This window comes from Gordionus sp. m RMFG-2023, chromosome 4 (assembly GCF_954871325.1).
Source record: "Gordionus sp. m RMFG-2023 chromosome 4, tfGorSpeb1-WG-v2, whole genome shotgun sequence".
NCBI classification, from domain to species: Eukaryota; Metazoa; Nematomorpha; class Gordioida; order Chordodea; family Parachordodidae; genus Gordionus; species Gordionus sp. m RMFG-2023.
In genome coordinates, this window is record NC_088778.1 from 12178727 (window position 1) to 12203166 (window position 24440).

Genomic DNA, 24440 nt, shown 5'->3' on the forward strand with positions numbered 1-24440 from the left:
CTAGTGAAAAATATAAAATAAACCTTTTCTCAAATTTTAAGAGTAAAACGTTTACTTTTTAAAATATATTTAATGAAAAATTCAAATTATATACTTGATATTTATAATGGCTATTCTAGATTTTAAATAAATATTATCCTAAATACAGTTTCAATTATTAACAAAAGTTAATGATATTTGTTTTCTTTCTTATTCCATTATATGAGTCATTAATTATATTTGCTTTACTATTTATTATATATATTTTGCCCACGAAATTATCTATCCTTTTCTCTTGATGGCTAGGTCAACTAAAATAAAAGAAAATCGAATAGATTGCAAATCATTCTTTCAAAAATCTCTAAAAAAAGACGGAGAAATATGGTATTTTATATGAAAGCTTGCTTATAGTAATTAAACTAGGTACCTGATATCAACTGAATGGTTAGCAAAACTGTACAGTTTTTTAGATGAAAATAAAAATTTATTTGAACAAGTTCTTGGCCCAATTGATAATTCATCCCTATTAACAGATGGTAAATAATTTTAAAATATGTGAACATAAATATTACTTAAAATAAAATTGTATATCAATTTAATTTAAGATACCAATCATATACTGAAACCAGGTTTGATTGAAGATGTAGATTTTAAAATTATTAATCAAGAAGATTGGGAAAAAATGAGAGATCACTTTGGAATATTAAATGACTCACATGCTATCAGTAGAGAAGTTGTTGACTTAAACAAACATAAAGGAATAGAATCAAAGCATAATCTTTTTCTAGACATATATCCATTAAAACTAAAAATGTTTAAATTTCCTAATATTGATATACTTGCTACCAATTCATATAATAAAAATGATTTGATAAGTACTGTTAGATTAAATTTTACCTGAAATGATATAATTAAAATATTAGGTAAAATGGAACAAGATCTAAAAACTTTTTTTGAGTTACCAAATGAAACAGAAGTTAGGTTATGGATGTCAAATAAATGTAATGTCATAAAAACCTATATACCTTTACCTAATATAAAGCAAACTATGTATGATGCTGGAATTACATCAGATCATGTAACTACTTTTTTTAATCACACATTTTTGATAGATTATCATTGTTTTTAATATAAAAACAATAGATCTGTAAAACTCAACCTATTGCAGAAAGTTAAAAATTTTTGTACAAGTTGCCTGACCACTCTTGTTGATTTTTTTTTGCCTAACCAATTATCATTTTTTTAAAGAATCTGTTCAGCCTAACCATTTAAAATTTTATGCAAAGTCTTCTCAGTCTATTAAATTTTTTTGAACTAATTTTTTGGCCATCACATTTTTATTATCTTATCTTTCCCCAATATCAATTAAAGCCCATATATCTTTGCACTATGACTATCTATTTCTACAACAACCATTTTATAAATCAATTGTTTGATATCTGTATTGTAGATTTATAATGGGATCATATCTAAAATAACTGATTGAATATAGTATATTATTTATAGATTTAGTATTTTAGTTAGGTATTTAGAATGCAATGTAATAAGCATATTGTAATTTACTTTCAATTAGTATTAATTAAAGTATTAGCTTGAAATTCAAAATAAGGTCATTCCATGTCAAATTTATCATGATTTGGCTGACACCTTTTAAAATTGTTAAAATTTTCTGGAATTATTTAGTAGGTAAAAAAATGAGAAAGCCATATTTTAGCGCACTAGCACACCTGGTTCTCGAGATACAGGGTATCAAAGGTGCATAAAATTGTGACTAGAATCTTAAAATATTTATAGTAAAAATAAATAAAATATATCAAATTGTAGGTAAAAGAATATCTCGAAAGGTCTATCATATTTTTTTTGGGTGGCCTATAAATTTTTCTGTTAACTGTTAAGTAGCAGACTAAATATTTTTGGAATAAATAATGGAAATTGTATTATGAATGATAGATTCCGATAATGTAACTTAAATGATTTAAATTATTAAGTGTCTTGTAATTAATTACAAAAGGATGAATGGTTACTTGTGCTTTATTCTAGTAAAATCCTTGTACTTCATCTTGAACCATAACGTCATAATTTTCACTATGCAATATATTCACTTTTATTTAATAAAAAGTTTTTGAAATATAAACAATTAAAATTTTTTATTTTTTCATACCTTTGAGGCTCTGTATCTCAGCAATCAGGTGTGCAAGCAAACTAAAATAAATGGCTTTTGTATTTTTTTTACCAATCTTAATAATTCCAGCAATTTTTAACACTTTATAAAGGGTAGGCCAAAAATAGGCTTTTTGATTAATTTGACTGGAATGGCACAAAAATTTGTGGCCAATTAGCAACAAAATTTTAACCATAATTTTTAGTTACGTATAGCATCCAAAAATTAAAATGTCAATTTTTACTACATATTTTGGCAGAGCCAATAGCATTGCTAAGGATTCACATTGTAAATATATTTATAAAAGGATTTGTAACCAATTTTTTTTTCTTATGATAGACCTTTGGAGATTTACCTAGATTGATATATTATATTTATTTTTACTATAAATAGTTTTTAAGATATAATCATTTTTAAAATTTTACAGATTTGAAATTCACTATTTTTCCCACCTTTGAAGCTCTGTATCTTGGGAACTAGGAACTAGGTAAAATAAAAGGCTTTCCCATACCATTCTAAACAATTCCAGAAAATTTTTAACAATTTTAAAGGGAATCAGCCAAAAATGTGCCATTTTTGATCGATTTGACACAGAATGGCCCTATTTCAAAATTTTAATTCTCAATTGATTTATTAAAATTTTATGATAAATCAGGGATTTGTAAGGCCCTTTATTGTGTGTCCCAGCCCAAATTTTTTTTTATATATGAATTGTGTAACATACCTATTAAATTTTTGGACCACTCTGGCTGGGCCCTATATATTTTTTAAAATTTTTTGCAAAACAGGCTTTTGGATGGGCTGAACTTTGCAGATCTTTGATATATACAATATTTATTGATAATAAATTCTAGAAATTATGCTCAAAGTTGATGAGTATTGCCAATTTTGACAGTGCATTTCTTTTTACAAAATAAATTATTTCAATAGTGCATATAAATACAGTAGAAGCATTTGTTTTTCTATAAAACGCTTTATTGATTAAATTGAAGTGGTATTTTTTTAATTTATAAAAAAGAACATTAAAAAATAAAATAAATTATTTTGCATATTTATCAGAGATCAGTGAAGTGTGATCCAGCATTCAAGCTGGACTTGAAAATTAAAAAAATATTTTTAAAACGGGCTTGTTGGGAAAAAATTTAACAAACTAGGCCAGGCAATTTCTTCATAAATTGGGGCCAGATATGACTATTTATATATAAAATATTACACAGAGCCTCACATATCTCTGATTTTTTTGTGAAATTTTAAAAGGCCAGCCTAGGCATTAAAATTTTAATACATTTTTTTATATTTCAAGCTAATTTTTATTAACATTATTTGAAAAGAAATTACAATATGCTTATGTATTTGTATTTTAAGAGCTTTAAGATACTAAATCTATAAATAATCATAGTAAATTTATAAAGACAAGTTATTTATAATATACAATTACAAATACACAATATAGATATCATACAAACAACTGAACTGTAAAATAATTAATCTATAAATAATATCATTAATTCAAAGACAAGTTATTTATGATATGATTCAATTACAAATATACTCAATACAGAGAGCAAACATAATTGATTTATAAAACTGTTGTAGAAGGAAATAGATAGCCATAGAGAAGAAATATGAGAGCCTTAAAAAAAATTAGATATTGAAAAAAAAAAATTGAATGATGGAAGATTTGCAAAAATTTAGGCCATGGGGAATTTTCAAAAATTTTCCAGGCCCGATTTTTCGTAAAATTTTAATGGGCCAAGTCGAAGATAATTTAAAAAAATTACAACAGGCCAGACAACTTTTGCAAAGATTTTTAATTGCTGAACTTTACAAATCTCTAATGCAAATTACCATTTGAAATGCCTTATTTGATTATTGCAGTAAAACACAAACACTTCAATTCGTTAGTACTATTATATTTATAGAGATTTCTAGGGGTGTACTGATATGGAGGCCGATCCGATCCGATATTTCAGATATTAAACTTATATCGGCCGATTCCCGACCCGTTATATATAATTTTGTCTGTAAAGATTCCAATGGTTTTAATTTTTAATATACTTTTTTAGTAGTATAACATCTATAATTTTATTATACCATAACATACGTCATTTAAATATATTATAATGATCAGTTATAGTTTATATTCAATTCAATTGCCATTCTAAAACTATATAAAATATTTTTATTGTTAAATCACTTTTATAGAATCTATATATAATTAGTAATAAACAAATATATTATGAAATTTGTAATATATATTTTAAATAATATTTAACATTAATATATCGAAGATTTCTTTTTAGAAATACCAAAATTTCCAATTTATCAGAGGTCAGCCTGCGGCGATGGTAACTGTCAGTATCACCAGCTTCATTAAAAACAGATTCTGAAGAGATTATCGCACACTTTTATAAACAGAATGATCAAAAAAATAACAATATGGCAGGATGTTTATTAATTAATTATTATTATTAAAAAATTATACATAAAAATGGATTTCGATTTTATTTAATAAATGATTTTAGATATGACTTTTTTTTTAAATTTTATAACATTTTATCTTTGTTAAAGACGCCATTTTATATCGGATAGGATCGGGAAATTTTATAATATTGGCTGATAACCGATATTTAAAAAAGTTGGAATTTCGGCCCGATCCGATAAAACATCCCTAGAGATTTCTTTAAGATTATGTTTTTTTAGTTAAATATAGCAAAAAAAATTTTAAACCCATTATATACAAAATATATAGTATATAATTATGGAAACTTACCGTAAAGGAGCAGAGGTATGGCCTCTAACTGTAAAACATCCATTAAACGAGGAATGTACTTATCAATTTAAAGCATATTCTGATAAAGAACATCAGCAAAAGTATCAAACCAATAATTTCATATATATCTATTATAATTAATAATTTGTACTTTATTATATATACTTTTTTAAAATCTATCAATTTTCTGAAAAAGAAAGAATAGATAATTAAAAATTAAACAATTTCTAAAATAAAGTTTTATCATATCTTATTTTATTGAACAATATAAAGTCTGCCTAGATTTCCAAAAATTATACCTGGATTATCAGGCCTTGTCAATTTAGGAAATACGTGTTTTATGAATTCTGCTCTTCAGGTACTTAATATTTTAATATTAATTTGCTATATTTTATTGTCTTATATAAATAATATTTACATTCAACGAGAACAGATAATTTAACAATATAATCAGAAATTAGACTGCACCCTTGTTAAATTAGATTGGATTAGTGCTAATACTTATTTCTTTGAAGATTATATTATTAATCAGATACCATTTAAAAGAAATTAATATTGATCTAGTAAATATTTTTGTTTGAATATATTATAACTAAGAAAAAATAAAATTTTAGCCTCCAACTCAACCGCGGCTGAGATACTGGTTTCTAAAGGTCAAAAAATGGGGCATTTTGGGCAAAATGTTCTCCCTTTAATTTTGGATATAATTGAGCTAGAAGTGTCATTTAAATTTCTTTGTATAGCTTAATAGTAGGCTTATATTGTTTTAAAAAATCTAATGTAAAAACCGGAAATGATTATAAAATCAAGTCGGCAGTTTTTTTTCTCAATTTTTTTATATATTGATATAGAACTAATTAATAAATGTGCAAAATTTTAAGTTGGGCCGAGCTTAGATGGCATTTTGATCGTTCATCAATTTTAAAAATTCATATTGACAAATGGAAGGCAAACACACCCATTAACACCGTATTACCATCAATCATCACACAAAAATTTTTTCACACCTTTTATCTCTAAATACCAGACAGATATATCAGTCAATCCACCTTTAGATTGCATTCAACTCCTTCAATTATCTGACAGACTTGGTGGTCATGAATGGTTAGAATCACTCCCTAGTCGCAACCTTGGTAATCTCTTATCAGATGAACAACTGAGAGTAACCATTGGTCTATGTCTTGCGATATAGTACAGCCTCATGCTTGCGTCAAATGCAAATCACCCGTTGATTCAAAGGGTAGACATGGCTTAAATTGCATTTTTAGTCAAGGGCGACATCAACGCCACTCAGTTGTAAACCATATAATAAATAGAAGCTTAACAGCTGCACACATTCCTAACAATCTCGAACCATCAAATTTATCTCAAGTAGATGGTTTAAGACCTGATGGTATGACAACCATACCTTGGGCCCTCGGCAAATCACTCATATGGGACTACACGTGTGTTTCATCATTCCCTTCAAACATAAATTTCAATTTAATAACACAGGCTGAAATTAAAAAGATAAACAAATACAAAAATTTTAAAAACTTTTTATTCACTCCAGTTGTGACTTCTACTAACGGGCATTTTTCGCCTTCAACATTTTTGTTTTTAAAAAATCTTGCTAATAAAATACGACTTTTCACAAATGAACCAAGAGAATTCCTTTTTATTCGACAAAAAATTCAAATAGAAATTTTTAGACACAATTATGGTTCCTTTTTGGGGACTCAATTATAGAATTTTATTTTTAATTATATAATTAAAATTTATAAATTATAATATTTTTAATTAGGTGTTATGTGAAATAAAAAAAAAAATTAAATATTTGATAAATTATTAATTATAATATATTTAAGCGAAAATCTTTTAAATATATTATGTATTTAAATAAAAGATTAAATTAGATAGTGGCGGATGCTTAAATTTACTTCATATTCTGCACAATTTAGATAAACATATACGTTGTGAAGGTCTAAATGTACTTCCTTGAATGATTAACCAGAATAAATTAGTAACGATTAAATTTGAATAAAAATTAAGAAATAGGGGCATTCCATCCTACCATCTCAGATTTTGCTAAAATTTGGTATATAAGTTAATGAAGTGTTGTAATTGACGAATCCAAAATATTAACCCCTTAACTCTACTAGAACCGGAGATATAGGCTCTCAAAGTAACTCTGCTTGATCATTTTTTGAAAAAAATGATTTTTAAAATTGGAATAAATTTAATATAAGATGCACTATAAATATATCTATCATAGCTCATTTTATAACCCTAAGTAAACTCTTCACGTATTTGTAATTAATTTTTTATTATAAATTTTCCCCATATTTCAGATATTGTAAAGGGTACCAAGATCTGTTCATTTTCAGAGTGGTAAAAAAGTTAAGTAGGAAAAATGCTTAAAATAAAAATACCGATACATGGCGTTAATAATTTTAAATATCTTAAAACTTAATTTTTGAAAATATAAGTCAATTTACCTTTTTTTATATTCCATAATATAATATTTGTTGAATAAAATCGCATTTTGGCAAAAAAATAAAATTTCCTCTAGATAGCGCATGTAATTTTAAATAAATAGCGAATTCTGATTAAAATTAATTATCGATTTTTCGATTCATTCTCCTAATAAATTTATCAATTCCAGTTGTCAATTTTTAAAGAAATTTATCAATTTTAAAATTAATAATACTATTTAAATGTGAACATGATATGTAAAAATCCATTTAATATAAAATATCATTTATGAAAAGGGATTAAGCAAAGTAATTCCCTGGATGACGGAATTTGCCAAATCTTTGATGCGCCATCCTTTTATTTAGTGAACAGCAAAACAAATTCCACCAGAATCTTAGAAACAATTTAGAACAAGATCATTATTTGGTATTATGTGATTTTTAAAATTACTCTTTCATACTTCAAGATGACAGAGTTACTACTGGGCCACTTCTAGGTCAAGTCATCCTACATAAGTTATGTAGCCATATCCGAGTCGATGGTTTATAATATACCTACTTATTTCATTTATTTCAAAAAAAATTAATAAACTTTCTAAAAAATCACTTTTTATCAGAGCCTAAATACATTTATTATTATTCCGATGGGTCCGATGGCCCAATATAAAAACAGGAAAAATTTCATAAATTTGTGTTAACATCAGGTAGACTTCGCTATCCCAACAGAATGACATTTCTTTTCTACTGCCTGGGAAAAGTGCTTGCGATGAAATAGAGGGGATTGTGAAACTCATGGTTGCACAGGCCAGTTTACAACGACCTTATGAAAATCAAATAAAATCTTGCGCGCTGAGGTAAATATAAAAAATATTCATTTTTCTTATTCATCCCACGATGAATGCCAAGAGGAGAAAGAATTTTTAAAGGATCGGTTTCAAAAGCTATTTCCAATCCTGGAACTCAAAAATTCTTGCAGTTTATCCTGCTAGCTTATCACAAGTAATTACTAAAAAATATTCCAGTGCTGTTCAAACCACACCACAAAGTATTCAAAATCGAATAGGCGAGATATCAACAATGATATAAGGGTATGTAACATTCTTTTATGATAATGAATGGTCGGTAACCTATATTCTACCGTTTTTCAGAAGATAATTTAAATATTAACAATGAATTTGAAATCATTAAGCAATAACCAATTGCAATCTCATACCAATTGTATCCGACACAATCGGTTTTTTAATCATGCCCTAACCTTCTTCAAATCCCTTGATAAAAAAATTCGCACCATCACTGGTGACCCACAGGAAGGCTTCTATCTTCGTCAGCGTGTATCTATTGATATATGCAGATCTAATTGTATCGCCATCCACGGCTCCCTTTTTTGACCTCCTCCCTCCCAACATATAATTTATTATATTAATTATATACGATTTACATTTTATAATATTTTATAAATACCATTTACACAATAATAAAAAAAATTTGACATTTAAAAAAAAAAAATTGAAACAACATATTCTCGAAAGTAAAATCAGATATTGACGGTTTATCCAAATTCTTGGACCCTAAAACAAGAAGAATTTTTTACGACTTAGTCCATGACAAGGATAGCAAAAAAAATGGTCAATGAAAAGGATGTTTTATCCAATCCAAATATTATAAACTGGAAGTGTTCTTGGAGACTATATTATAGATATTTTTGGAAAATTCCTTAACGTCTATTGAAAGAGTCGTAAGTTGCCTGGTAAAAATAGTTTTATTCAATAAAGGTTAAAAGAATTTAGAAAATATTCACTATTTTATCACAAAAAATTATATTCTAATCTTAAGGAAACTCATATTGATATAAAAGTAAATTTGCAGATTTAAGACCAATTTTTTTTTCTAAACTAAAATGACTTGTTTTCTTAAAATCAAAATTTAAAATTTATCAACAATTTTTTTTTCTAATGGTGTAGTACTCAATATATAAAATTTATAATCTTAGCCCCCATGAATTTGATTTTGGAATCAAAAATGACATTTTTTTATAATAGTCCAAGGCAAACATTACCAAAAGGTTAGCTGAAATGGCTATCTCTTCAGCGCCCATATAAGAATCAAATATTAAACATCTTAGATTCATTATATTTCTAAAGAACAAATATCACTAGATTAATTACGCATATGTAAAAGGTGAATATAAAAAATATCTTGTTGGCCAAACTCATTCCCAGAATACAAATGTTTTATACTTTGGAAAATTAAATAATGTTAAATAATTTGCATATTATGTAAATTATTGAATTCACAATATATTAAAATTAGATTTTGTCTTTAAGAAATTATAATAAAAAAATGACATGTATTTTTTAGTAGAATAATTCATCAAATTAAAGCCCCCCTTCCAAAAAAAAATACTTTTCTAGATCATAAATAACTATTCTTTTAAATATTAAACATGAAATATTTGATAACTTTTGACTTATATTACAATAGTGATTAATATCAAATATTTATTAAGAATATTTGCAATAGACAAATCTCATATTTCTTAAACTTGAGCTTGGTCCAATTTGAAATTTGCTTATTTATTTTATATCTATACATAAAAAAAAATTGATAGAAAAAAATGCCGATTTTATTTTATGACCATTTTCAGTTTTTACATTTAAAAGTATTTAACATTATTTAACTTTAAAGTCTACCTTTATGCTATAAAGAAATTTGAATGACGTTCTGGCTCAATAATATCCAAAGATATTTAAAATTTAATTGAGTGCATTTTTCCCAAAATACCATATTTTTTTGACATGCCCAAATCTGTAGTAGTGGGTTGCAAATCGTGTTTTTTCTGTTGAATTGTCATGGAATTCACCATATATTTATTTTATTTAAACTTGGGCTCTTGATAAATTTGGGCAACTCCCTAATTTGACCAAAATTTTGAGTCCCAAACAAATCCAAATTAGTTTTCCTGTATTAATTAGAGTTCGAAATTCGAAGGTTTAGGTTCTAAATATTTTTTTAAAAAATGATTCTGGTTCTTATAATAAAAAAATTAAAATAGTGTTTAAGCAATGTACCACCCCTTACCGAGTATTTCGTTAGTAAAAAGTTTTTGCAAGACATCAACGCTAACAATCCTCTAGGAATGAAGGGCCAGATTGCTAAAGCGTATGCAAAACTCATGGAAAGTATATGGACTAACAAACACATTTCCTTTTCCCTCAGGACTTTTAAAGTTTATATACCATTTACTCTTAAAAATAGTGCTGTAAAGTAGCGTCAATAAAAGTAAAGGCATTACCTTTTTAAAGGAAAGTAACGTCATTCGTTACTTGTTTTAGAAGATAAGGAGTAACGCGTTTATTTTTTTTAATTAGTGGTAAGGCAAAATGTTATTCGTTACTTAAAAAATTTTCTTAAAAATACGGGAATTATTAATAATTTAAGCCGAGTTTTTAATACATATCAAAAGTTCTTCATTTTTATTTATTTATTACATTTTTGTTGTTGAATTTTATACAATCAAGATTGTTAATCAATATTGAATCAATCAAGGCATGTTAATTTATATTATCGTATATTATGATTTATTTTATAAGAATGTCAATAGTACTTCTACAGATGAAGATGATTTGTCTCCACCTTGGCTCCAGTATGAACATTTTTTACACCAATAAAGAAAATTAAGGGCACTAAGTCTACACTTTGTAAATGTAGATTGTACCCTAATTCCAATTTTTTCAACCTCGATGTCTAGCACTTCAAATCGAAAAAACATGATAGTAAAAATATGAATTCAGACTTCTGACAAAGATATATAAAATGGATGAGGATCTGAGAATAAAGATTTTGTAAAAATGATCTAATATTTTTTTGAAAATTAAGATCATTCTTTAAATGTTTTAATTTTTATTTATTAAATATAATACAACTCTCCTATCCTCTGCACCAATTGAACATGTATTTAACTTATTGAAAGCTGTAATGGGTACTACTAAACGCTCTTGTTTATTTGATCAAAATTTTGAAAGTCAATTGTCAAAAATAAATTAAAGATTATTATCAAAAGGACTTTTCTTATAATAGATTATTTTTTTATAATTTTGTGTTTATTATCTATAGAAATAAAAAATATATATAATATTTAAGTAAGGAGTAACACGTTCCATTTTTCACAAGGCACGAGTATCAAACATAATTAGCGCGTTTTTTTAAAGTAACATTTACAGCACTACTTAATAACTTAGTTTGTTCTTCCAAAAAATTAGCTTATTTGTTTTTTTAGGTGATGTTTTCAATAGTAACTCAATTTATTTATTTGTATTACCATGGAGATGCATAATCAATTATTTAAAATTAAAAGGACATAGTCGGAGAGTTTGCGCCCACATTTTCTGGTTTCCAGCAGCATGATTCTCAAGAATTACTCATATTTTTATTGGACGGTTTGCATGAGGATTTAAACAGAATCAAGAAAAAACCTTACATAGATTTAAAGGAGGCTGAAGGGAGAAAAGATGAAGTATTTTTTTATTATACTTTCTTTTATTTTTGAAATTAATAATAGATTTTTTATTTTATAAGTTGAGAATTGTTAGCATATCGAAAACAAATTAATTTAAATCGCGATAATGATCTTAAAATATCAGTATTTTTTAAAATCAATCATTTTTATTATTTATATTTTAAAACAATTATCAGTTTTTCTTTCTAAGTAAAAGACATTTTATTTTATAACCTCTTTACTATGTTTTGTATATAAGTTTTAATTGCTAAATTTTTTTATTAAAAATAATTTTATAAAATTTTTTAATCCTGAAATTATTGTTTTGATACAATAAGCTATAAAAATTTAAGATTAAATTACTGAGATATTATTAATGAATATTAAAAAATATTTACATTTTATTTTATTTAATATTGTTTAAAAATACATAATTATTTCAATCTATAATCAATATTTATATTTTGAACTAAGATAAATTCATGCAATATAAATTTAAATTTAGTAGTTAATATAAAATTTTAATTAAAATAATCCGAAATATACTGAAAATTTATTCAAATTTTTTTATATTTGCAATTATAAAATTTATAACGTAAGTAGTTTTTACTAATCAGAATATTCCAAATTTAACAATGATTTATTGAATAATTTAACAGGAAAACAGTATTTTGGGGTAACAAAATGAATGCATGTTTGGTTGGTGACTTTTTCTCAAGAGGGTGGGAGGTGGGGGTATTTTCTCCCAAAGCATATTTTTAAAAAATTTATTATTATTTAATAGCCTTATTATTTTACAGAAAATTAGGAAGATATATAAATGCTTATATTGTTAGTGTAGCCGATGCCATTTTTCGAGCCGATACCCAAACCGATATTAATACTATATCAACCGATTCTTATAACATGAGCATGGGTAACACATCTGTTGTAGATTTATATATGTAAAAGAAAAATAAAAGAAATATTCAAAATAAAAAAAAATTGTGATAATCCAAAAATCGATTTTTATTAACCCTATCCAGATTTACATCCTCTTTTTAAAAAAAAATTTTTTTGCCCTGAGTTTTTTATTTTACACCTATATTTTCCAAACCTTATCATTTTACCTCCCGTTTTGGAGTGTCTAGGTCGAGCCAACATGTTTTTTCGATTTTTTTTTCTGGGTAATGGATTAAATATGGCTTCGTTCAACATATATAGCAATATACTAAATAATACTCAAATTTTTATTAAATGCAATATCGCCCATTTTTAATATAATAGTAACTTTAACTTTCATCACTGAAACCTTTAATTCTAATAAACCTAATCGAGAGTGTTGAGTTGATTTCAGAAGAAAAATCTATTCCAAGCTGGGATTGAACCAACCTGTTGCTGCGTCCTATACATATAATCACTCCGCCATATGTGCCATTTAAAAAATATTTTGTACATAGGATAATTATTGTCAAATATTTTAAAAAACTAATGACGCTGATACTATATATCTTAACACTTTTTTCTATACAATCATCCGTTCATATAGTTAAAGGTTATTCCAAAAAGTGTTGTGTTGCAAACATTTTAAAATTTATTAAATAATTTATAGTTTTAATCATATATATTAAATGTCTTATCAACACTTATCTTTATTTTCTATCATTTTCTCTCTTCGTTAAATTTACTCTTCTTTTTTAAAATTAAATTTATTTATGAATCGAATTACAACAATATTTATGATGTTACAAGGATGTCGCTAGGGAGGCGTGGAAACATTTTAAAATGCGAAACGACTCCATAGTCGTAGATACTTTCTACGGGCAGCTTAAATCGACTCTGATTTGTCCCGTGTGCAACAAGGTATCGGTTACCTTCGACCCCTTTTCCACTTTATCAGTCCCGTTACCCTATAAGAAAGAAAGGGCAATCAAAATCAAATTAGTACTCTACGATTCTGAAAGGCCACCGGCGCAGGTTTATTTTGTCACTTTTTTCATTCATTTAAGTTGAAACTATTTTTCTTGTAAGTTGTTGCTGATAATTTGATTACAATTTATAAAGAATTACAGGATGCTTAATTTTATTATGTTATTCAAATATATTTTATAAATTTATAAAAAAAGTGTTATTTATATTTAATGTTAATATTTTATTTATCAACAAATAAACATATTATATGATATATATTTTTTATTTATATTATTATATTATGAAATGAAAAATGGATTTCTTTTATTGATTATTTTTTTAATAAAAAAAATGATATGCTACTATTGTAATATTATTTTTGTTACAATTTATTAGTGATTTTCACACGCCCAAAATTTTAAGCAAAAAATATTTTTTGAAGTTCAAAAAGATTTTTAAACATATTTTGATAAAAATTTTAAAACTTTCTTGAGGAATTCTTTTGTGAATTTTATTATAAATAAACAATCTTTTAGGTGAAATCTTTTATAGTTTTTTATCATTTATGTAAAATTATCTATTTTTTAAGTATATGGAAATAGGTGGGTTTTCTAAATAGTATTTTTTAAAAATATTTTTATTTAACTTATTTATGTATATGATCTTTTTAAGGATAATAATTTAATCTGACAATTTTTATATTCGTTATTGAAGATGTTCCTTGGAAAAATGACAATTATCATAATCGGTATTTTTAAACATATTAGATTTTATTTACGGTAAAATATGTATTTTTAACATGTTAAATTAAAATTTTAATTAAGATGCACCATATAAAAGTGACAATTATCATAATCGTTATTTTTAAAGTTTTTTAAATTTTTTTGACGTAAATCGGTTAAAATAAGTATTGTTAACATGTATTAATAAAACTTCAGTGAAGATGTACCCTAGATAAGTGACAATTGTCATAATCCTTATTTTTAAAGTTTTTTGAATTTTTTTGATGCAAATGGGTAAAAATATAGATTGTAAACTTGTTAAATTAAAATTTCATGAAGATGTACCACAGAAAAGTGACAATTATAATAATCGTTATTTTTAAACTTTTTTTGACGTATATGGGCCAAAATAAATATTGATAACATGTTTAAATAAAACTTCAGTGAAGATGTACCCTAGATAAGTGACAATTGTCATAATCGTTATTTTTAAAGTTTTTGAATTTTTTGAAGCAAATGGGCAAAAATAGAAAATGCTGACATGTTAAAATAAAATATCAATGAATATGTACCATAGATAAGTGACAATTGTCATAATCGTTGTTTTTAAAGTTTTTTGAAATTTTTTGATACAAAAGGGTAAAAATATAGATTGTAAAAATGTCAAATTAAAATTTCATGAAGATGCACCATATAAAAGTGACAATTGTCATAATCGTTGTTTTTAAAAGTTTTTAAATTTTTTTGAAGCAAATGGGCTGAAATATTAATTGCTAACGTGTTAAAATAATATTTCAGTGAAGATGTACCCTAGATAAGTGACAATAGTCAACCGTTATTTTTAAAGTTTTTGAATTGTTTGACGCAATTGGACAAAATATAAATTGTTAATGTTAAAATAAAATCTCAGTCCAAACAAAAAAACAAATCGATATTTTCATTCTCATAATCGTTGTTCCTTTTATCCAGCTTAAAATTTGATATAAATATGCAAAGTGATTATTAAAGATAGTTGTAACCTATGTTAAATTCTTAACTTTTAAGATATGGATTCACAATCTTATACCTTTAATTAATTGATTTTAATTCTACATTATAAAAATGTATAACCTTGCACAGTTAGCAAATATTTTTGTATACTCGTGGTAAAATAGTCCTGAGTCTGAATTCAGGGTAGGATTTTTATCAGAGTTGTTAAAGTATCTAGATACAAGTATCTAGATACTGTATCTAGATATAAAAATGTAGTATCTGTATCTGTATCAAGATAGATTTTTTAGAAAGGTATCTGTATCTAGATATTTTTTTAGAGGTATCTGTATCTGTTTTTAGATACTTTTTAAGATACATTTTATATACCCCTTTTTTTATTGTAAATAAAAATATTTGACTGTAAAATTTATTTTATTTCATATGAGCTTATGAAATAAATAAATATATATATATTATATATTAATATTTATTAATACTATAATAAAGAATTATATATACATAAAATATTAAAACTTATATATAAAAAATATATATAAATATTCATTAATTTAAATATTATGTCCGAGTTTATCAATAAACCATACAAATTTTAATATTACAATATGGAAATGGTAAATTTTATTTTATAACTAAATTTTTAAGTTTATATATTTATTTAGATCTATATCGATGAAGAAGAGGAAGCAACAAGTTCTATTGCTTTACCATGGCCAAATTGAGCATATTTTAAAATAATATCTCAAAACAAAGAAAACAATTAATTCTCTGATGGTAAAAGGTTTGCCGTGTCTACCTAAAAATACAAAAATATCCGTCAGTATGACTTCAACGTGCAATATCGTGAAGCAAAGGGTATAGATATTATATATTTAAAATTCTAATTAAAATTTTAAGAGAAAATATCCAACCTTGTTAACAAAAATAAAAAAGGGGAAGGAAAATAAAATACTAAAGAAAATATTGGCAAGGCTCATCCTCCAATAATATTTTTGCTAAAAGACCTTTGACTTTAACTCAAGGCACTTTAGATGATTTAATTATTGCTTTTATTATAGATGGCATGCAGCCATTATAAAAGAAAACAATTGATACAAAGATTAGCTGGTGAATTATCAAAGTCATCAACTGACTGCAAGCAAATAACCTGCCAAAAAAAACAAATAATTTAATTTCAGATTTTTTTCAGTACCCTACAGCAGATATAATTTCTAATAATGATTTAAATTTTGATAATCAACAAATTTTAAATAACTTTTTCAAAAATAAATGTAGAGATTTTAGCATTTTTAAAGAACTGATATAAAATTGTTATTTATTAAATATAACACTACAATTCCTTCAAGCGCCCCTGTGGAAAGACTATTTAGTGTTGCTAAAAATGTCTTCACAGATAAACGAGGATGCCTAAATGATCAAAATTTTGAAAATATTTTATTACTGAAATCTAATAATTATTTAATCATATATTTTCATATATTATATTAAAATTATAATTTTAGTTATATTCTGATAAATGTTATATCGCGTCAATAAATTTTTAGCTCATTTCATGAATTTTCACAATATAATATTAATTTAGGTTTATGCAAACCTATAAGAGCATAAAAAAATGTATCTGTATACAGATACATTTAAAAATTGTATCTGTATCTTGATAACTTTTTAGACGCTGTATCTGTATCTAGATCCATTTAAAAAGTATCTTTTAACAACTCTGATTTTTATAGAAAGAACTTAAAAACCATATGAATATTATTTAGTAATATGATACAATCAACATCCTATAAATTTAATGTTAAGATTTTATTATGGTTAAAATGGATCACAATTTATATTTTAACCCATTTACATCAAAGAACTTTAAAAATTACGATTATAAAAATTGTCACTTTTCAATGGTATATCTTCATGAAATTTTAATTTAGCATGTTTACAATCGATATTTTAACCCATTTGCAACAAAAATATTCAAAAAAACCTTATTAACAACGATTATGACAATTGTAACTTATCTATGATACATCTTCACTGAAGTTTTTTTTAACATGTAAGCAATTTATATTTTTGCCCATTTGCGTCTAAAAAATTCAAATAATTTTAAAAATAACGATTATGAAAATTGTCACATTTCTATGATGCATCCTCATGAAATTTTAATTTAACATTTTTACAATCTATATTTTTACCCACTTACGTCAAAAAAAGTTTAAAAATAATGATTATGACAATTGTCACTTATCTAGGTTACATCTTCACTGAAATTTTATTTGTAACATGTTTGCAATACGTATTTTAGCCCATTTACGTCAAAAAAATTCAAAAAGTTATAAAATAACAATTATGACTATTGTCAATTTTCTATGGTACATCTTCATGAAATTTTAATTTAACATGTTTACAATCTATATTTTTACCCATTTGCGTCAAAAAAATACAAAAAACTTTAAAAATAACGATTTTGACAATTGTCACTTATCTAAGGTACATCTTTACTGAAGTTTTATTTAAATATGTTATCAATACCTATTTCGGCCCATTTACGTCAAAAAAAGTTTAAAAATAATGATTATGATAATTGTCACTTATCTAGGGTACATCTTCACTGAAGTTCTATATAAACATGCTAGCAATATTTATTCTAACCCATTTTGGTCAAAAAATTCAAAAAACTTTAAAAATAACGATTATGACAATTGTCACTTTTCAATGGTACATCTTCATGAAATTTTAATTTACATGTTTATAATCTATACTTTTACCCATTTACAACAAAAGAATTCAAAATAAACAACGATTATGATATTGTAACTTATGGTACATCTTCACTGAAATTTTATTTAAACATGTTAGCAATACTTATTTTAGCCCATCGTCAAAAAAATTCAAAAAAGTTATAAAATAACGATTATGACCATTGTCACTTTTCAATGGTAGATATTCATGAAATTTTAATTTAGCAAGTTTACAATAAACTATAAAAGATTTCACCTAAAAATTGTATATTTATTATAAATTTCACAAAAGAATTCCTCAAAAAAGATATATTTACAAAGAAGATTTAAAATTTTTATAGGTTCAAAAATCTTTTTGAACATCAAGAAATATTTTTTACTTAAAATCTTGGGCGTGAAAATCACTAATAAATTGTAACAAAAATAATATTACAATGCATATCATTTTTTATTAAAAAACATCAAATAATAAATAATATGTTGTTTTCTTTTAAATAAATGCATTCACAATATATTTATTGTTTCGCGATAATGACTTTGCGCAAACATATTCGCGAAAAAAAATTTGCTGTAAAGTGTTCGCGTAAAATGTTTCGCTAAAATGTATTCGCTCTAATAAATTCGCGGTTAAGGTTTCGCGGAAATAAATTCGCGACAATGGCTTCTCGAAATTGTCTTCGCTATAAATGTTTAGTGGAGATAAATTCGCAGAATTGGTTTCGCGATTTTACCTTCTCTATAAAAACTTTTCGCGATAAATGACATTCGCGATAAAGTGTTTCGCGATAAAAGTTTCGCTGAATTGACCTGATACGATATATATATCATAATTTTATTATTTAGTGCCGCATTAATGTTCCCAAAGATGGGACTATATCAGACCTTTGCGCTGTTATAACCGAACATACTAAGATACCTGCAAATCAAGTATCGATTTTATATTATAATTCTATATATTTTGTTATTTAACACTTTAAATAGGAAAAAAATTATTATTGTATGAAATAAAACTCTTCTAAATATCGACCAAAACGTGACCGCCTTTGAGTGGCCAAATGTTGATCACTACTATCAAAATTAACAAATTTAATTTTTGATGATATATCATTTTTTTATTATTAATTATTATATAAAAAATCAATTAAAATATTTATAACGGAGTTTTTACTACATATGGTAAAAAAATATATATTTAGATTCTCGTTGCCAAAATTACCCTGAATCGGTTTCACAAAGTATTCAATTTATCGGACAGTGTAACACTCATCAATTCCAACGATGATATAGTCATGTTTATTAATTATCCCATTAATGATAGGTCAATGGCTGACTGCCAAACATATTAATTTTTTTAATCAATGACCACCTCTATGTTTCCCAAAATATATTATGAAGGTTTCACTATATTTACCATTTCCATATTATATCTTAAAAAATCTAAGTAATAATAAATTTTTTAATAGATATTATTAAAATAAAATATATTATTTAAAAGTTATTAATGAATATTTATTATTCAATAACAACTAATAAACAATTATAAAAATAAAATAACATAGATACGAATTTCCGACGGATTTTCAAGATAAAAGTTTAATATGTTTGCCTGTTTATCAACAAATCGATAAAAGGTTTGTGATAGAAATGATGATGTTTTTGATTCTTTTATGTTAATGATCTGTCAGAGATTTTGAATCAGATTTGGGTTCAAGAATTTGATTCTTTTGTTGGAATTTTATAAACTCAAATAATAGTCACCGATTTCCAAAATGTGTCCGAACTATAGTTGGGTAAATACTATATTTTTAGCCAGATCAAATTTTACGGCTAAACCAAGTTTTTAGCCAAAAACTATCATTTTGGCCTCGGGATTTTTCTAAAAAAGATAGCAGCTCAAATTTGAAAGAAACTAATATAAATTAAAATGAATATTAATGTATTTTCTCTCAGGTGCCTGAAGATTGAGCCGAATTAGCCGACATTTAGCCATCCCAACTATAGTCTGAACCCACTTTGCTCCCAAACGCTGGGTTTGAGGGGTGATCCGAAAAATGGCTTCTGCTTGAAATGTCCAACAAAGCAATTTCAAATATTTGAACCCCGAATTGTATTCTTTAAGCTTAAATTTATATCAGTAGCAGTTGCTCTCTTATCATATAGGTTTGCTAAAGAGTCGGATATTTTTGATTTATAGCGTGTTGCTGCTCTCCATAGCAATATAATACAACATGCATAATAATATCGCGAGATAACCGTACTTTAAATATATATACCGCCTTTGCTCAAAATATTCTTGTTTTTTTTATTTTGAGATCAAAATAGTATATTTAACATATGTATATATTTTACTCGAAACAGCATGGAATTGAAGGGCAACGAATCGGATACTAATGCTAAAATTCTTCCTACCAGTTTTTTCTTACCACCCTTTATCATCATGGTCCCGAGTGACAAGTCTAACGAAAATAATATTCGCAAAATTTTGATGGACAGAATGAAGTTTCTATACCCATTTTTTGATATTTTTCTATTTATTTAAATTTATTTTTTAAAAAAACGAATGTATAGAAAATAAGATTCATTGTTATTATTGTTTCTTATTATCACTTTAATATCCAGACTACTGGGTCATTCCATATAAAATTGATTTACCATTCTTGAAAATGAATAAAATTTTGTATATGGTTAAATAGGGGGTATATTTATCGAACTTTCAGAAATTTAGCTCATCTAGACCCGGAGTTATGGGCATGGTTGCCAGATTTTCTGAATTTTTACTTTAGTTTACGCCAAAATGGGCCGCCTATTAATTTACGCTCCCGATTCTTTTATAAATTTTTTAATATATAAAATAATTAAAATAGCTTAACCAGAAACTTGCACTACCATTTTTTATTTTAAAACAATCATACATTAAAAAAGGCCGCTTGTTTTTGTTTATTTTTTTATCCCCTTTTTGAGAAATTTGAGAAATGTAAAACAGAATTCTAAAAAAATATAAAAAATATTTCGATCTCCAAAGTTTCCAATTCAAAATATAATAATAATTTTTAATATCTTTGAAACTTAAAACAAATTGTTATGATAAATCATATATTAATTGCTCCCTCTGATTCTATGGTGAAAATGATTCATATATGTGAAATAAGTATATATAACTTTTGGATGTTTTAATTGCAATACAAAAATGTTTAAAATATTCACTTATAAAGGCCGATCTTCATCAGACACTAGTTTTAGGCAGAGTTGTTAAACGCTACTTTTAAAAGTAGCGTGCTACCGCTATCGCTATTTGTCAAAAAAAGTAGCTCGCTATTAGCTACTCTTTTTATAAAAAAAAATTTACAAATTTTTTATTTTTTGCTTATAATGTTATTGTATAGTAAATATATAAAAATTATAGTTAGTTTTGTTTATAAAAAAATTTATGTAATAAAAATAAATATTTATGGTAATTTGTTGCATTTTAATAATAAAATCATTTCAATATTATCATCCCCAAGTCTAGAGTGACTATCAGAAAGTATAAGTTTTGCCTTACTAAATAAACTCTCGACACTAGCACTTAAGGGTAAGGGCGTATTTAATCTTATATACATATTTTTAATATAAGATAGATTATCAATAATTTTATTTGCAAGTACATCGTATGTCTGGCATCCTATTATCATTTTGAGGACAAATGCCACAGATCTTCTTTTTAATGTCCTAGGGTCTAGCCAATGACCTCAAATAAGCTCAAAAATATTTAATGAGATAAATTTATAAATATAAATAAGTTTTTACATTCTGTTATGTGTCCAACTATCTACCTTGGTGCATATATATGATATCTCTGATAACTATACTATTAGAGCATCTTTTATCATTTTAAAGTTATCTGCTATTTTATTCATTAGTGTCTGGCGAAATAAAATTGTTACCAGGCGATAGAGTTTTAATCATCATGGTAAATGATGGATTATCAACCAAGGACATTGGCTGAACTGTATAAATGATAAAATCAACAATAACTTTATCAGCCAATTTCTGAGAAATATTGTCATTTGCATTATTAATTAATTTGGTTTGAATTGAATTAGTCTTTTTGGATGTAGAGTCGCCTATACCAAAATAATTTAGATGTTTCTCCATTTCCTTAAAACTCATGAACAGTCTTATAAAATAAATATTATTATAATGTAAAAATGACAATTTACCTTTAGGTGTTTCTTGAGGTTATAGCTACTGGATTGATTTGAGGAAATATTATTTTTTTACATTTTAAACAAATAAATTTGAAGCCAGTTTTGGATTATATATTTATTTTAAAAAAATTTCAAATCTAGGGAATGGGAAATTGTATTATAGCTATTAAGAACATTTTCTTCCCTGGTATCTTCCATTTCATTAATATCATTGTCTGAATAACTTTCAACGATTTGGATATCCATAGGCGATGACATTTTAAATTATTAACACGTGATTTAGATTTATAATACAAATGAAAATATAAATTACAAATGGAAAAAATATTTCAATTTCAAAATTAAATAATAAATCATAATTAGTTATGATATTATATTTAAATTTTCATGTTTATACTTACCTACATTATATTTTTTAAAAGTAGTTAAGTAGCGGCTACTTAACTACTTTCAAAAAAAGTAGCGCACTAAAAAATTAAATAATTGCAAAAAAAGTAGTCGCTATTAGCTATAGCTAACAAAAAAGTTAGCGCGTAGCGCGCTACTTTAACAACTTTGGTTTTAGGAATCCTAAATTTGGCCCCCCAATTTTTGTAATATTTTAAAAACAATTTAGTCGTTAAACCAAGGACTTCTTCTCAATCCACTTGGAATATGAATTCATGACAAAAAAATGCGATTTTTTGTCCAAATCAAAAAATTTATGAGGACATGTTTCCACGGTCGACTTGACTTTGGCCACACATTACCCAACTCTTTTTAGGGCATGAAGGCACAGGTATTACACAGAACACATTTTTTAGTGATCATTTCAATTTCTATATTCATACCGGGCCACCACATATATTCACGAGCCCAATTCATTTTATCTCTGCCTTGATGACCGGCATGTTGCAAACTTATAATCTTACGTAATTTAAATGGAATTACTGAACGATACCACGCATTGCTCAATCTTCTACCAGTGACAATTCTTTTTGTATCCTTTTATAAGAATTATGATTTTTTTTTCCACGGTTTTACACCCGTTAAATACAAGTTTATCAATATTTTTTGGACATGGTTCCAATGTTAGTTTCTTTATATTACTATTTATTAAATAATAAAATTATTACCGATAATTCATATTAATCTGTATTCTAGGATATTTGTTCCTTGTTAAACTACTCGATTTAGCCAATTTTATGATATAGCTAGAATAATATCGCAACCCTCGAGATTTCGTTAATTGTCAAAATCTTTCTGCCATCTATGAGCAAAATCTCCAGCTTTCGTAATATTTTTTTAACTAAAATATTAGGCTAGTCGTTTTTAAAAATCGAGCCATTTAACAACATTATATTCCTCAATTAGTATAAGCATGACCAGGATCGGATTTTTTGGAATGATATGAAAATATCGTTATGTCAATTACTATATTATCACTGTTCATGATGTAATATAATGTCCTTTACATTTAACGCGGATAAAAAGTCGCTCTATTAGCCTAGAATTTTTAATTATTACCGGCGTAAAGTTATCCGATTATAATTTCACGAGCGTAATTTCCTGTTTGGAAGGATTCAAGATAGGCTTCGTATCACTGTATGGGTCATTACGTATATGTATCGACGATGATGGTCATTCAAAACACTGTTTATATTTGGACAATGATATTTAACCAAATGCCCGAATATTTATGGGATTATAGTGGCCGACAAGTCCTGGCACAAAATTAACATGATTTAAAAATTTTTTTTTATTGTGTACTATGCCCAACACATTTATATTATGTTGTAACATTTTTTGGAATATAAAAATGCTTGACATGTTAAGAGTAGGCTTGTGTTTTAATAAATCTAAACTCATCTGAAAGATCAACCTAGTATTTTGTTAATATTTAATTAATTTGATTTAAAAAATGGGTAGAGTTATATTTATTATGGAATAATTTTACATAGAAAATTGTATTCATTATTATAATATTCACGATTTGAAATTTACTTTTTGGTTTTAAAATAAAGAAATATGCTCGTAAAATATATCGCCCTTAGCGGCGATACACTTATATTTTTT

The 24440-nt window shown here is 25.7% G+C and overlaps 1 protein-coding gene across 3 annotated transcripts in view; it reads left to right on the top strand.

The window, feature by feature from the left end:
• Positions 1–257: 257 nt before the first annotated feature.
• LOC135928122 (ubiquitin carboxyl-terminal hydrolase 15-like) overlaps positions 258–24440 on the top strand; it is a 30183-nt gene continuing 6000 nt past the window's right edge. The window contains exons 1-13 of one of the 3 annotated variants that reach the window (XM_065464479.1): positions 258–363; positions 403–515; positions 585–854; positions 903–1057; positions 4893–5014; positions 5187–5271; positions 10419–10592; positions 11721–11879; positions 13593–13817; positions 19042–19125; positions 19395–19516; positions 19758–19829; positions 20557–20697. In XM_065464479.1, coding sequence (XP_065320551.1) covers positions 278–363; positions 403–515; positions 585–854; positions 903–1057; positions 4893–5014; positions 5187–5271; positions 10419–10592; positions 11721–11879; positions 13593–13817; positions 19042–19125; positions 19395–19516; positions 19758–19829; positions 20557–20697 — 1808 coding nt within the window. In that variant the 5' untranslated portion in view covers positions 258–277. The remainder of the gene's footprint in view (positions 364–402; positions 516–584; positions 855–902; positions 1058–4892; positions 5015–5186; positions 5272–10418; positions 10593–11720; positions 11880–13592; positions 13818–19041; positions 19126–19394; positions 19517–19757; positions 19830–20556; positions 20698–24440) is intronic. The other 2 variants (XM_065464480.1, XM_065464482.1) reach the window with 2 other exon arrangements.